Source organism: Nymphaea colorata, chromosome 2 (assembly GCF_008831285.2).
Source record: "Nymphaea colorata isolate Beijing-Zhang1983 chromosome 2, ASM883128v2, whole genome shotgun sequence".
Lineage (NCBI taxonomy): Eukaryota > Viridiplantae > Streptophyta > Magnoliopsida > Nymphaeales > Nymphaeaceae > Nymphaea > Nymphaea colorata.
Genome location: NC_045139.1, coordinates 6825876 through 6841259, shown reverse-complemented (window position 1 = coordinate 6841259; position 15384 = coordinate 6825876). Strand labels below are relative to the sequence as shown.

At 40.1% G+C, this 15384-nt stretch overlaps 3 protein-coding genes across 3 annotated transcripts; 2 read left to right on the top strand and 1 right to left on the bottom strand.

The window, feature by feature from the left end:
* LOC116248837 (2S seed storage albumin protein-like) lies at positions 1–914 on the top strand. Its single transcript, XM_031621831.1, has 2 exons — positions 1–549; positions 640–914. Exons 1-2 carry the CDS (start codon positions 57–59, stop codon positions 645–647), a joined length of 501 nt encoding a protein of 166 aa, XP_031477691.1. The 5' UTR covers positions 1–56; the 3' UTR covers positions 648–914.
* Positions 915–3567: 2653 nt separating this feature from the next.
* On the top strand, positions 3568–4949 carry LOC116248863 (2S seed storage albumin protein-like). The gene is made up of 2 exons (XM_031621872.1): positions 3568–4105; positions 4700–4949. Exons 1-2 carry the CDS (start codon positions 3604–3606, stop codon positions 4705–4707), a joined length of 510 nt encoding a protein of 169 aa, XP_031477732.1. The 5' UTR covers positions 3568–3603; the 3' UTR covers positions 4708–4949.
* A 3815-nt stretch (positions 4950–8764) lies between these two features.
* On the bottom strand, positions 8765–13384 carry LOC116246831 (autophagy-related protein 16). Its single transcript, XM_031618715.2, has 4 exons — positions 13008–13384; positions 12341–12522; positions 12062–12257; positions 8765–10044 (listed from the first exon to the last, which is right to left on the bottom strand). Exons 1-4 carry the CDS (start codon positions 13128–13130, stop codon positions 9022–9024), a joined length of 1524 nt encoding a protein of 507 aa, XP_031474575.1. The 5' UTR covers positions 13131–13384; the 3' UTR covers positions 8765–9021.
* Positions 13385–15384: the final 2000 nt, after the last annotated feature.

Below are 15384 nucleotides of genomic sequence, written 5' to 3'. Positions count from 1 at the left end.
TCTCTTAAGAAGCGCGAAACGAGCGATCGAGAAGCTTGTGCACTTGCAATTAATTAATGGCGTGTTCGTTCAGCACCAATTACGTTACACCTATGACAGCCCTCTGGCTGGTATGGCTGCTGGCCGCCGTGGCGGAGGCCTCAATTTTCCGGACGATGCAGACCACCGAGACGGTGACGGTCGACGACGACTTGGTAGAATACGGTAGGGAGTGGCCTGGTTCTTTGATGTGCCGAATGGAGCAAATGGATCTGGACGACTGCAAGAGCTACGTGGAGCATGGTAGGGATGGCGTTCCTTTGCTGGGGTTCAGGAGCGGAGGGAGCAGAGAGAGGCCGCCGCGCCAGTGCTGCCAACAGCTGAAGGTGACGAGGCAAGATTGCAGGTGCGAAGCCATTAGGCAGTTGGTATCGGGAGGCAGCCAGAGGGGAGAAGATGTGGAGGGGAGGGTCGCTGATGAATGGATGATGAAGAGAGCGGAGAACCTCCCCAAGACTTGCGGCCTTAGCCGTCACCATTGTTCCATTCATCAAGTTGGTATTCGCTCAAGTGAGTTCTCTGTCTCTATCACTCTCTCCCTCATCTCTCTCTCTCTCTCTCTCTCTCGCCATTAACAGAGTTTCAACAACTTCTATGTAGCCTTCTGATCAGAGACGACGATTTTGTTAGAAGAGAGCAATAAGAGGCAAGGTTCGATGTCGCTCCTTCGAGCTGCCCCATTTTCTACTCCAGAAAGGTGGAGAGGAGGAGTCCTGGGATACAGCATTGGCTGCTGGTTTTCATGTTTTTCGCTGGTTGATTAAGGAAATAATATTAACTATCCGACTTGAACTCAAGATCACGTTTTGTATTGAAGTCCAAACTTCTCTTCAATCTCGTTCAGAAGAATAAGAAAATTGTTATTCTTTGGTTCCTATGAGAAACTCATGGTGAAGTTTTCTCTTTTGCTTCCTATTTAGTGGCAAGCTACTGCATATAATGGACTATATATGTATATATATAGTGTGTATGTGTAAATCGAGAGAGAGAGAGAGAATATAGGTACTAGGCAAATTCGTTTATACGTTTACATTAGATTAAGCCACCAATGAATTGATTCGCATACAAAGGCTGTCAAATTTGAGCTCTTACGTCGAAAGTGTGGTCGTAAACCGCATGATATGGAATATATAGGTAGAAATATTGCTCACATTTGAACGTGTTAGCAGATGTGCCAATATTTTGTGCAGCGTGCGGATTGTGCCATATGGTGTCTAATGTCGGAAGGAACAGCGCCCCCTGAAATTTGCCAAAAAAAAAATTAAAATTGGTATTAAGCATCTTAAAAATATATTTAGAATCTATTAGAAATATGAAATTTGTAAAAAATATTACTGCTCTAGCTTCCTGAAATTCTTTTTGAGTCCGGCCGGTGCTGCAAATGAGCAGACATCGATATATTAGTTGACATACACCATGGACACATTAGTTGCAGCCCTAGACTTAGAGGTGGGAAAAATAAGCACTTCGGCTTTCAGGCAGTGGAATCTCCATAGGTTTACTCAAAAATCAGAGGCAAAATGATGTAGTAAAATGGAGACTTGGAATTGCCGCCTTTCTCAAAATGAAACTTGATACATCGAAAACCTGAAGCATAACAATGAAACCTCGATAGAAATGATCTATCTTTTAGCTTGGTTCCATCCCTAGTGCTTCAAATTTCTCCAAAGACTTCAAACCAACATAAAAAAGCTTGGGCACCAATATTTTGTGTACTTAATTAATTTGTTCAGCATCTCACATTTACTTCACACTTAATCATGTAACTGGACCATAAGTTAAATAGCAAATCATAAACCTTGATCAGTTATTACTACTTCATCAAATGTTCCATCAATTTTATCTATACTGTAAATCCAAGCGTACAACTTGTCAATCCTGAACGGAGATGCATCTGAATATCTACCTAATGGGTCCTTCACCAATGCTTGGCAGAACGTGAGGTCCATGATATGAGTATTGATAATTGCATTATCTCCCTCGAAGCTTTGAAAGAATTAATCCCAATGATATTCACTCGTGCATTTCACTTCGTCCCATTATAGAACCATAGTTTTTAGGCTCTCACTCATAAGTCTTCTTGTCCAGTAATCTCATCATCAACTGCCCCTTTCACAACAATCCTCTGAGCCGGATTCCTTTTGAGGGCCTCCATGCAGTAACTCTGTTCAAAGTATTCATAAATTGTAACCTAAGTTACATGGGTATGGGTATGGTTTGGGTACGAACAGAGATATGGGTACGAATGTGACAACTTTAAAAATATAAGTATGGGGGTACGAAAGGATATATGTATGTTATATGCAAAATAACACAAAAAAATCAAAATGAAAGTAACATTTTAATAAACAAGCGATATAAATAAAAACATTATATATTAATGAACAACAACTCTAAGAAATAGAATGAAAAGTAAGGTGGAAAAAAATTAGATCGAAGTAAAATTAAGCAGTTTGGATTTAAAAGTACCCAAGTATCTTCAAGTGCCCATTTTTGGTACGGGTACGATGACACGGGTATGTGAACCTTAACTTTCCTGCTACAGGTTTGTGCAAAAAAAGTGGCTTCTAGCATACACGCCTATCAGGAAGTATTTATCGAATTGGTTGTCTGCAATAAATAAATATATCACAAATGACCTCAAGTCCTAGAAGTATGATTAATGTGCCTTAAGTGTAAACATCAGATCAAATTTTGATTCTGACATATCACAAGAAGATGTAGAATTATCATTAGTTTATGTTTTCCAACATATAAGTACTGCCAAATTAGCCATATTGCAAGTTACAGCCACGGCTGAAACCGGGCAAATGCTGCTAAAACCATGGTTAAACTGTGGCTGATGCTGATGGTTCCAACAGCCACAGCAAATGGCATGGCCAAAAATCGAAACCCACAATGGCTATTGCCACAGCAGCTGCTCTAGTTAACTGCCAAAAACAATTAAGATCGTGGCTGCAAGTGTTTTTAGGTCCATTATGAACTTTCTGCAAATAAGTGAGGTCCGGTGTAGAACTCTTAAGGCCATGTTTGATTACCACTGATCTCAGATCCATGGTTTTGAGGTTCAAGTCCCCTCATAGGATCTCAGATCTACATTTTTTACATTATAACTTGAATTTGAGATCTACGTTGGGGGTGGATGTAAAACTGTGGATTTCACCTAACGTGGATTTCAATCCCCTCGGATCTGAGATCCGTAGGAAATCAAACGCAACTTGAGAAATTTCAATTTGAATGTTTCAAATTCGGCTATAAATGGATTAGCAAAACAAAGACCTGGCAATTTCTTCAACGGACAATCAGTAAACAGGTGAACGTCTCATTTACCCGGATATCATGGAGCCACAACGGCCCTTTGATCTGGTAAATATCTGATTCAGTTTCCCCTGAAAATGGCACCTCTCGCCTATGCCCCTTGCCCTGCGTACTACGTGGCCTTCTCTCCACTTTTTCTCCCCGACTTCGCTGGTACTCTCGCACACCATAAATACCAAGGCCTGCAGCCTTCCATGGCACCAACTTCAAGCTCAGCTCCTCTCACAATTTACAAAGAAAGCATTAATGGCAATGGCCTGTTCATCGAGCACCCAGATGGCATCCATGGTAGCCCTTCTGCTGGTATGGTTGGCCACGGTGCAGGCATCAGTCCACCGGACGACGGTGCGGACCACCGAGACGGTGACATTCGATCGACCGGATGACATGGTTGAATACGGTAGAGATCAGTGGTCTGGTTCGTCCGCATGCCGAATGGAGCAAATGGATTTGGAAGAGTGCAAGAGCTACGTGGAGCACGGAAGGCAAGGCATTCCATTGCTTGGGTTCAGGAACGGAGGGAGCAGCCAGCGGCCGCCCCGCCGTTGCTGCCAGCAGCTCAGCGAGACGAGGCAGGAGTGCAGGTGCCAAGCCATCAGGCAGTTGGTATCAGGAAGCAGCCAGAGAAGAGCTGAAGATATGGAGGAAAGGGATGACGAAAGGATGAAGAAGAGAGCTGAGAACCTCCCCAGAACTTGTGGCCTTAGCCATCACCATTGTTCCATTCCTCAAGTTGGTACTCGCTCAAGTAAGCTCTCTCTCTCTCTCTCTCTCTCTCTCTCTCTCTCTCTCTCTCTCTCGCTGGGTCAAGCAGGCAGTCACAAAATCATACCGAAAACATGCTTCCTCTTTAAATAAATCATAGAACAACAATCTGTAGTAGTTTTTAGAGACAGATGTAAATATTGTGGCAACAGTGTTCTAGTGGTGCAGAGGTATTGATTGTTAAGTATTCCCCTTTTTCCTCTCCATATTCTGTTCCATTTAAGTCCATGATGCGTCATCCAGGATCTGCAAGTATGTGTAAATAAGGATTAAAAGAAGTGGTACTGATAAGAGGATCCGAGGACGAAGAAGAACTGCTACTTTTCTATTTTACAGTGAAAACTAACAAAGATAAGGCATGGTAGAAACGCTTCTTCTTGTTAGGCGGGTTTGAAACAATATCTGATCAGATATCCTTGGTTTTCATGGTCATAGACAATTTAAATGATGCGCACAATGCATTATAAACGCAGCTTACGAACTTATTATATATCATGCATGCTTGTCTGTTGAAGTTACAGATAGTTTTGGGGGAATCTAAATTTTATTGATCCACATTTACACATTCTTAATGCAGGCGTATGAGGGGACGCAGCTTTGGTAGAGCGTGGTAATAAGAGGTACGTGCATGGGGATCACTCTTAGCTGGTTGCCCTCTTCGGATTCAAAGGGTGGAGAGGAGGAGTACAGTTCTAGAACTTAAGCAGCGTATATCTCATTTTGATTTCTCTTTTAGAAATTTTCTGGGTATAATAAGGACTCGCCAACAATAGCTACGTCTGGGCTTTGTTCTTTTCAGTTGAAATAAAAATTTCAAATAAGGATAATGGAACAATTTTGCTATGATTCTCTCTTTCTTCTTTCTTTTTCTCTTCAATGAAACGGAGCCCTTAATGAGTGGATGCGCACAGACGTGAAGATCAATTGGATTTGAATTTCTTTACAAGATCTAACTATATATATGTGTGTGTGTGTGTGTTTTGAAATTAAGCTGGTAACTGGATACACCCAATCCATTCTACAAAGAGAGATCTCAACACATAAAAGTGTGAATTTTGGAATAGGAAATATTAGTGTTCTGCACGAGCCCACCTGTAGCTCTCAAGCTGGAACGAACAAAACCTGCCACAGTTGAAGCAATATTCGTTAATCAAGCTACTATTGCAAACACCAAACGACGAAAGAACAGTCTGTTCTTGAGACAGACGTTCTTGGCATGCAAATGATATCCAAGCCAGATAGTCAAACAACCCTTCATCTCAATTGTCACAATTGTGTAACCCAAATATCTTGCCTAAAGAACCTAAAATATTCATGTTTGAATCATTACCAGAAACCAATCTTAGATTTTGGGAAGTAACATTACCATGAATCAATCTTAGAATAAGAACGTAAAATATTCATGCTTCAATCAGACAATTTTCTTGTAGAAACAGAGAATTTCATGATTTTTAAACTTTCACAAACTTTAGAGTTCCTAGCTTTAGATCTCTATAAAAATCCTCTCCAGATGTTGAACTACTTGAGCATTGGCTGGGTTCCGAGCCATGTAAGTAACTAGCTTAAGATTTTGTGCAAGGACAAAAGATTGATTTCTAAATTGTAATTATGCATTCTGTAATAAGATACACTTGGTAGCAACTATATATTAATTGATGAGAACCAAAAAAAAAGTGTTGATATTGATTCATGAACAGGCGCACGTTATTAAGCCCTAACGTCTCTTCATGTAATTAAAAGGCTTGAATTTGGAGTAGATAAAATGACAATCTGTGATACATTCAATTAATTAGATATTACCCTAATTAGAGTGAGGTTATTTCAGAGTTTGGACATATAAAACACACGACGTTCAAATTTTCACATATAAATGGGTTTGCTATACATCACAAATCCGTTATATACTATGCATTTGGTAAGCAAATTTTGTTCGAACATCAAAATGAAAACAAAACATATTTAAATTTCCTTGTCATATTTAGCTATGATAAGAGCTGCAGAGAGCGGGTACTGAGCAATAAGCCTGATCAATGAGACTCGAAAGTAGAAATGTAGAAGAAACATGAACCTTATTAATTAAGCACGTTAATCAGAATCCGTTTTAAGACAAATGTACGATGTACATGTTGACCATTCTGAAATTTTGGTGTGTTCTGATTTGTCAGATTGTCTAAGGGTTGAACCAGTGGTTTAAAAATTAGAAGCTGAATCCAGTTGGCCTGGCTGCCGATTCGGTGAAATCAGAAGTTCAGCATAAGCATTATATATATATATATATATATATATATATATATTCAATGCTTAGATTTGAAATTTGTTTCCGATAAGGAAATGGGAGGTGCACTGAAAAAAAGATGCTTCATCTACAATCGTTGACGAAACAAAAGATGGTCTATAAGTTGATCTCACGCTTTCGTTAGTCCACACATTGTATTAGAAAAACAAAAGAATGTGAGATAATAAAATAACAACTCTAAAGGAGAAACAAAATGAGACGAGATAACGAAATAATAACATTATCTCATATTCTTCTATTTCTCATATGTAGTATATACACATGTTGTTATTTCATGTTTATCTTCGACTCTATATTTGTTTTTATCTTCCGCTCTATTTATCGTTGTTATTTCCCTATCTTATGTTCATTTTTTTTCTTCTCGTAGATCACGATGTCTACTTCAATAGGACAAAAAACGTCAAGAAACTATAAATACAATGAGCAACTCACCCTCTATTGCATTTATTTGCACTAAGCCTAAAACTAGAAGCAATAGCCAATGGCGTATTCACCAACCATCAACTGCGGCCGTGGCAGCTTTCCTTCTGCTGTGTTTGAACATGGCCATGGTGGATGCCTCAAACTACCGGAAAATGGTGCAGACCACCGACACCGTAACCGCCGACGATGACATGGTAGAATTGAGAGGAGAGTGGCCAAGTCCAGTAAGGTGCCAATCGGAGCAAATGGAGTTAGATGAGTGCAGGAGCTACGTAAAGCATGGGAAGGATGGCATTAAGGAGCGAAGGCAGCAGCGGCCAGAGGCCGCAGTGCCGGTGCTGCCAGCAGGTCAGGGAGACAAACCAAGGGTGCATGTCTCAAGCTATGAGGAAGTTGGTATCAGGAGGCAGCCGGAGAGGAGAAGATGTAGAGAGAAGGGATGATGAGAGGAGGCTGAAGAGGGCTGAGAACCTCCCCGAGACTCGCGGGCTTAGCCGTCACCATTGTTCCATTCATCAAGTTGGTACTCGCTCAAGCAAGTCCCTCTTTCTCCCTCCTTAGTTTGACCTAGTAAAACTACTTTTGGTATATATGATAGCACGTAAGTCATCAAATCAAATTGATTGGAACGGATTATAGTGGTTTTCATATCCTTCGGACAATGGGGCGACAACATACCATTACATGAGTCTATTAAAAAATTGGGGTTGGTTCGTGACATGCTGGTTCTACAGTTACATGAATTTGCTCCAATTTTTGAGACATGTTCATGGATTGCATTTCTGGTCGTCGGTAATGTGTCGTTTTTTTGTAGTGTATGTTACCATTTCATTAGCCACATGACCCCTACACATAGCAATTTTAGACATTGTGAATATTTGATGCAGGGGTTTAAGTGAGCAGTTTCAGTCGAGCAAATTAATAAGAGGCCAAGAGTTTACTCTTCGACGTACTTGTCCGTTTCATGTCTTCAAGGATTAACGGAGGAATAAGTTGGGAAAACGGGAGCAGTAGTGGCAGCAGCTACATGACTGGGTGGAAAAATAAGTACTGGATACATTGCTTATGCACCAGTTTCCATATTATTGTAATTGCTTTCAATAAATACGATTATGTGCCCCCCTATCTCATGCCAACCTTGGATTGAAAGTTTGAATGGTCACTCCAACTCTACTAACTCAACGGTTGAAATGTCTTCCTCTTTGAGAGAGAGAATATTAACGAGAAGAAAAGGAACAAATATGAACCAAAATTACTACGTGCAGAGTGCCCCTCATCAAGCTTAAACAAGCAGAAAGATTTTTGTGCCACCAATGGCTGTCTAGGACGAGATATAAGCTCCTTCATTCTCTTTGAGGTGGAAACCCATATACTCAACGCTGTAGGGTTACGAGTGCATGAATTGCTAGTATCAAGTCATACCCGTAAGTCGCGCACCCTCAATGAAGAGTAGTTGAGCAAAATATAAAACTTGTTTGCACTTAAATTACTAATGCAACGTGTAGCTGCATATGTTTGCGTACGTGTGCGCGGGAGAGACAGAGAGAGAGTGTGTGTGTGTGTGTAACTCGAGCCCAGATGTAATTTTCTAAGCTTTGGCGTGTCCGACATCTCGAATGCATGACCAGAACCCTTTCGATGGCCAAAAGCAGGTGACCATACCTCACGCTGTAGTGAAAATTCATTATGGAAGTCATTAACTTAGTCTAGTCTCTGAGGAACGTGAATGCGGAAGGACAGGAAAGATCTCCATCAACAGCTAAGGAATCACGGATACTGGAGTCAAGAAAGCCCAGGCAATGAAGCGATAGTGAACTTGGATCCGACGGACATGGAAACGCTAAAATAATCCGCCAACCATGCTTCCCCATTTGTAGGACTGCTAAATATAAGCTCATCATCAACTAATTGCAAGTCCCAAAATATCATAAAGATCCAAGATTGAACTTCATCAGACGTAGCAAGATAAAGACATGGTCTCCAAGGGATGAGTTCTGCTTTACATGTTCATCCACATGGAAGAAGAGTTTGTTGTTTCCTCAACAGATACCAAACATTTGTAATCCTGACATTTGAGGGGCAGTTCATATACAGGGCAAATCTTCTAAAAAATAAAGCGCCAAAAAAGAAAAATAATTTACACAAGGGAACATTAACTGTTTCTGCAGTCAAACCACACATCATGTCCATATGCAAATAGTTCCACTCTTATCAGCAGATGCTAAAGGCGTTCCAAGCCCACTCCAGGTACAAGCAAGGACTGGAGCTGTGTGTTCAACTAACCTGCTCACAGTGTCTGGGCTCAATCTTGACCAGACATATACAGCACCATCTGATGATCCTGCTGCTACATAGTTGTCATCAGAGCTTATGCAAGAACGGCTCCAATTAGATGCAATTTTGACGCCATTTGATCTAAATGTGCCACAAACCTCAAGGGTCCTTACATCAAAGAGATTATGCAAGTTGTCTCTACCACTTGTCAGAACAATGTTCCCACTACGAGATAATGAGATTGAGGTAACAATCTGAGAGTGAGCAGCAACTTCACTCATTAGTTTCCCTGTTCTGGTATCCCACATCCGTAGATTTCCATCAACATGACCACTGCATATCGTCTGCCCATCGGCACTAAAACAAAGTGCATTACAATTACTATGTGACATTATTGTGTTGAGACAGTAACCTTTCTGCAGGTCCCAAGTCTTTATGGTTCGATCATAAGCAGCACTCACCAATAATCGGTTGGACAGTTTGCCAATATCAACAGCACAGACTTTGTCAGTATGTCCGGTTAGAGTATGACGGATTCGACCAGAACCCACATCCCAGACATACAAGTTGTTGGAGCTACTTGCAGCTATAACTGTTTTGTTATCATGAGAAACTGCCATGTCAAGCACAGAACCAAGGCAGCCAGACAAGGATCCACACGAATTGCCTGTGTTCGCATCCCAAAATTTTACAGTCTGCTCCTGCCCACCACTGATTAACTTATTTGAATTGTTCTCAAACATCACTGAAGCACAACTACCCTTATGCGCTGGAATTTTGCGCTTGCATGTTGATGGAATGGCTGATGATACAAAATCAGCAGAAACTGCTTCACTTTGCCGAACTACACCATCAACTTGCTGAAGGGCAAGTTGCTCTAAGCTACTTGCCCGTAGTCGATTCCTCAGATCTTCATATAAAGCATTGGCCTGCAAAAACAAGAAGCTTTCAGTTTTATATCGTCATCAAGATAGGGTCAAGATTTCAGTCCAAAAACAATAAATTGATCTGGTATACAAGAAAAGAGCAGCCAGTGGAAGCATGTCTGTTGCCACTATCAGAAAATTCACAACGGTGGTGAATGACTTCCCTATAGATACTTGAAGTTGCCACACAAAGCTATATATTAGTTACTCTTTCTGTCAATCAATAGCTATGACTTTTTCCCATTTTTGCATGAAATATTGATCCTCCTGAGACAGTTCTGCTTTAGTATTTTCTACTTTCCTTTTCCACTGACCATGCTTTAGGAAAAGCAGAGAACAGTCAGACAAACGTTATATCCATATGAATCACTAGAGCACCTCTAATGTCCTTATTCTAAGTTTCTAACAATAGAGTTTTTCTGGCTCCAGTTTTTCTGTATAAAAGTAATTTGAGATCTACACAGCTAGAATAAGAATAAAAACTGTTACAAAATGTAAAAAAACAAATATGCCGTGAAGAACCAATCCACTATTCCATTCTCAAAAACCCTATCAGCTTATAAATTATAATATACTAAAACCTAAGAGTCATGTACAATACTGCCATAGTCTACTTGAACAAGCTTGAACAGGGAAATGAGAATGCTCAAACGAAGGACAATGCTCCTAGCAAAAAGCCCAGATGGTTGGGGGACCTTAATATGCAAAAATCAGACATCAAGAAAGAATAAGATTAAGGAATGAGGAGGCAAATTAGACGGGCATTGTTAACACTAAGCCTCTAGATTAGACATGAAAAGCTGCTATTCTAAAGAAGCCACTGTTTTTTGCAATTTCCCATTTTTGTTATTTACCTTGCTTTCTTCAGAGACCTACTTACAGTAGGTGATCGAACATGTATGTGAACAACCATTGCGTATGCATACAAAATAATTACTAAAATTATGATACTACTTGATTTCAAAAGCTATAATTTCCTTTTCTATGAGAATCAGAGCAAACTTGGTTTTAACTTTTAGACCAGGTTTCATTCTAAACTAAGTTTAGCATCCAAGTTTGACCAAAACTTGGTCTTCCCAACATTTAAATTTAGATATTAGCTAGAACATGAGCTGTTTGATGTCTATCATCCAGTGCAACCTCGACAGATCCACTCATAGCCAATGGAGGTCAGAGAACTTTAGGAGAAAATAAAAAAGAAGAAGAAACAGAAAAGGATGATCCTGCATGTTGGCCAATTACTGACAGAGAATAGGCTGTCTAGGGTCCCGCAACAAGGATGGCCTTGGCAATGGGTGGCCGTACCCCCATCCGCCACCGAAACCCCCCCAACCTCCTCCCCAGAAAAAAATGCCAAAGAATCCCAGGGACAAATTCCTTCTGGCCATTCCCAGCTGTTTGTTGATTGAAAAATGGTCGGACTGACACTGTTAAACCAGGACAATGTTGATCCAGCTTGCCAGCGGCTGGCCAGGAATAGCATAGGCGATGGAGAGGTGAAGAAGTGGGAGGGAGATCACAACTCCCTTCCTACAAAAAAAGCTGGTTTGGGAACTTGGGGGCATGAAAAGCTGTGACAACCTTATGGTGGAGATTCTAGCAGTCATGAGCTCAGAAATTGAATTTTGAAGTGCCTTTAGTTGATTTGGAACACTAAGGCTACCTCCTTTTCTTCACTTCTTCATAAGTGATCTACCTTCTATTCGCTTCTTTCTCATATGCATACCTTTTCCTAATGATATCCCAAACCATGAGACATTATGATATCAGGGCATATCAATACAAGAAGAACTAGATGAAAATTGTTTACCACAAGCAAGATATGTTTACCATAAAAGTAATTGTTAATGTCATATTGTTAATGTCATATAAATGGGGACGGTGCCAATTACCAACTGCCAACCCTCAAAAACATCCTAGAATTGTAAAACATCTTAGAATTGTAAAACATCTTAGATCTGTAAATGTCAAAGTCAAAGGATGAAGAGAGAAACTGTACAGAGGGCAACAACGAAATTACCTCATTAAGCTGTTCAGCGTGCTGCATCTTTTCTGCCATCCAGCGATCAATCAACATCTTGTTCTCTGACTCCACTTTCTTCGCTCTCTGTACAGCATCATCTAGGCGTTCCCTAAGCGCCTGGTTCTCACCTATAACCAGATCCAAAGCTTTTGATCTCTCCTCCAAGATGATCTTCAGCCGAGAGGATTCCTCCCTGGAAGAAGCTACCACAAGTTAAGCAGGGAAGAAGCTTATTGAACAGCAATCACCAAAGCAAGCGTCAGCCGCCATCCAAACCTTTCTTTCTTAAGCTCCTCTTGAAGGCCACTCATTGCTTCATCCTTTTCCTGAACTTGAGCTTTCAAGGTTCTGCACTCTGCGACCTCAGTGACAAGTTGTTCCGACAAACGTGATTGAGCTTTGTAGCACTGTTGAAGCTCCTGCTCAAGGCTTTCCAATTTCTCCTTCCAAACTGTTGCCTGAACCATGTTCATGAATAAGCCACCATTATCTCTTATACTAAGAAAATTTTGGATACATATCCAGAAAATTAGGGTCGGCTTTAATTCTGGACTGTAGGCACTAATGACTGTCCCAACTTAGTCCGAGTATTTGAGATGAAACAGGAAAACTTCGATTGGTAATGCACCATTCTCCATCTCCACTACAATTCTACTTGCACCAGCGAAGATAAACATATGAGCACAATTAAAAAGACCGAGAATTGAAGACAAAGAAGAGAATAAATGAGCGAGCTACCATGTCTACCATCGAATATCATCAACCTAAACGCGCATACATTCACAGTATGCAAAATACAGGCGACTGTCACAATTCATAACTGTGATCAGGGGAACAAAATTCGCAAACAGATTCATAACCCAAACAAAATAATCAAAATCATGAAATGGGCATCTCATTATACATCATAAAATCGAACTATATGAGACAAAGTCGAACGTACAGGAGATGTAAGTGGGCGAGAGATTGCGATAAAAGCAGGGCCATGAGCTGCCTCCTCCAGCAGATGGCGTTGCTTCAGCGCCCTCAATGCGTGCTTGATCGCCGCCGCCCCGACGTCGTCCATGTTCCCTCTCTTTGACTTCACGATTCAGGGAGAGGACGGGCACTATCCCAAATTCCTACCCTGTTTTATCAGCTGGGTTGGGAGAAATCAGGATTCAGGTTCAGGGGGTTCCTCCGGCACGAACAGCGACTGAGAAACCATAGATCAAGTAAAACCGGCTGAACTTTGCCTTTCATTTCCCGTCCTCTGATCGGTGCACTGGCCGTCGACGCCAAACGGGCTCGAGCTCCCGTTTGTTTCAACCTTCACCAAGGGTGAAAGTGCCTCCCTCTCTCTCTCTCCCTCTCTCTCTTTCATAATTACAGAAACCGGCTCAGATTTCCAGATTTTACTGGATAACCTCTTGTGAGAAATAAATGGGAAATTACTATTTTCCGGCTTACCTCTTGGAAGTAAATTTTGGTAGAAACTGGGAACCTAATTACAAATGATGGAGATGAATACTAAAAAACATTTAATTAACATTTTCTATTTTTTCGAATAAAAATTCACTTCAAATCTTCAACCCTTCATTCGGCAGTTTTTTTTCATAAAATTTATCATTGTTTTCAAAGATTGCAAAGACTAGTCATTTGTTTTTAAATTATCGGCACAAAATTTGAACGTATTCATTTGAAAAAGTTCTCATAGGTATGCTGTCAACACCCTTTATTTCTCTTTTTATTTGGCTAACAAAAGCTTCATCCCAACGAATATAAACTAAGAAGCAAATTTGCAGCACTTGAAGGCGCAGTCTACTGAAAAACAAATAACAAGAGAAAAAAAAAAGAACTGATTTTTGAAGAGTTTTTATGAAAAGAAATAGATAAAAAACAATTTTATAAATAGATTATTATTATTATTATTGAAAGCCGTACTTTGTTGCTTCAATATTTAAGCCTAATGATCCTCCAAAAATCCAAATGTTTGACCCAGTGTGCCATGCGGGGAAACTTTGATCTTTGGTGTTCAAAGAGACAATAAGTTGACAAATTTCCTTCATAAACAACCGTTGGATCATGGAAAGCCACCCATACCGAAGGCAGCGGGTACTTAGGAGTGGATTTTTCTTTATATCTAAATATTATTGATATATGAGCATGATACTTATATTTGAAAAAAAAAAAAAACTTAGTAACAAGTGAAAATCATGCTGCTTAACTGCATATATGGTGTTTTCAGAGAGTTTAAAAGGAACATGTTAGAATATTTAAGGCTTATAAGATAATATATGAGCATTAATCTTCACTATCATGGAACTCATAAATAAACATTTGTAGGGTAGGTTTTTAAAGAAGTAAGCAGTAATTGTTTTTTTGAGTAGTTTTTTTTTTAATGGTAATTAGTAATTACCCCTTTGAGGTAATGAAGATTGATGCTGGTGTAAGAGAGAGAACTGTGTCCACTCAATGTATGAGCTTTTAGGAGCATCGCGTAACCGGTAAGACTAACAGACCGATGAAAGTTCGGTCATCAGTTCAATTCTTATAGGTGTTATTCCTCTGGACTACAAATAATGGGTGTGCAAGCTCTAGCGATGGGTGTCTCACTTTTCACTCAGGTCTCAAAGCAACCGTGGACTTCGAAGGGGCTGATCGAGATATCTCCAAAGAATGCAGGCAGTGGGCAGGCATAGGGATGTTTATAGATCAGATATTTTTTATTGTCGATTTGATTTTAAATTGTTTGGTTGGATCTGTAAAGAAATCTGGATCCGATGGCTAATCAGATTCATATCAATTAGAATTCAGTAATTTGATTAAAGTCCGATAATTTACTGTGATCTGGTAAACACCGACCCGGTTAAAGTGTTGGAACATGGTAGTCGAATCTGAATTCAGTTTAAAAAATTTGGTTCTGGGACTGTTTTTGAATCCAAATCCAATTACATGGGATCAATTCGGTCCCGAAATTGAACCTTTTGTACTAATGGTTCATGAAAAGGGGTAGACATGCATTGGTAGGCAGGATCCACTTTTCTTCGATATTTTGGATATATATTTAAACAATTATCTCTCAACAACTTAACCTAGCTATGTTCTATTGTCATGGAAACATGACATATTGATAACTCAGGCTTGAGTAGCTACAAAATGTTTTGGTTGTTTTTCTTAGAATTTTTTTTTCACACTCTTATGGATAAGAGATCAATGGGTTTATGGATGTAACCTGTTTGAAACTCAGAATTGAATTCAGAACTTTATTTTGGCTCATGTGAAGACTTTAAAACTATAATTCGGCATGTCACGGGCCGACTTTTTCAAGAGCTGCTTGG

Coding starts and splice junctions, on each gene's coding strand:
- LOC116246831 (XM_031618715.2), bottom strand. CDS start 13,130: ATGGACGACGTCGGGGCGGCGGCGATCAAGCACGCATTGAGGGCGCTG. Junction 12,523..13,007: donor CTCGCCCACTTACATCTCCT/GTACGTTCGACT, acceptor AACATGGTTCAG/GCAACAGTTTGGAAGGAGAA. Junction 10,045..12,061: donor ACGCTGAACAGCTTAATGAG/GTAATTTCGTTG, acceptor TTGTTTTTGCAG/GCCAATGCTTTATATGAAGA.
- LOC116248863 (XM_031621872.1), top strand. CDS start 3,604: ATGGCAATGGCCTGTTCATCGAGCACCCAGATGGCATCCATGGTAGCC.
- LOC116248837 (XM_031621831.1), top strand. CDS start 57: ATGGCGTGTTCGTTCAGCACCAATTACGTTACACCTATGACAGCCCTC.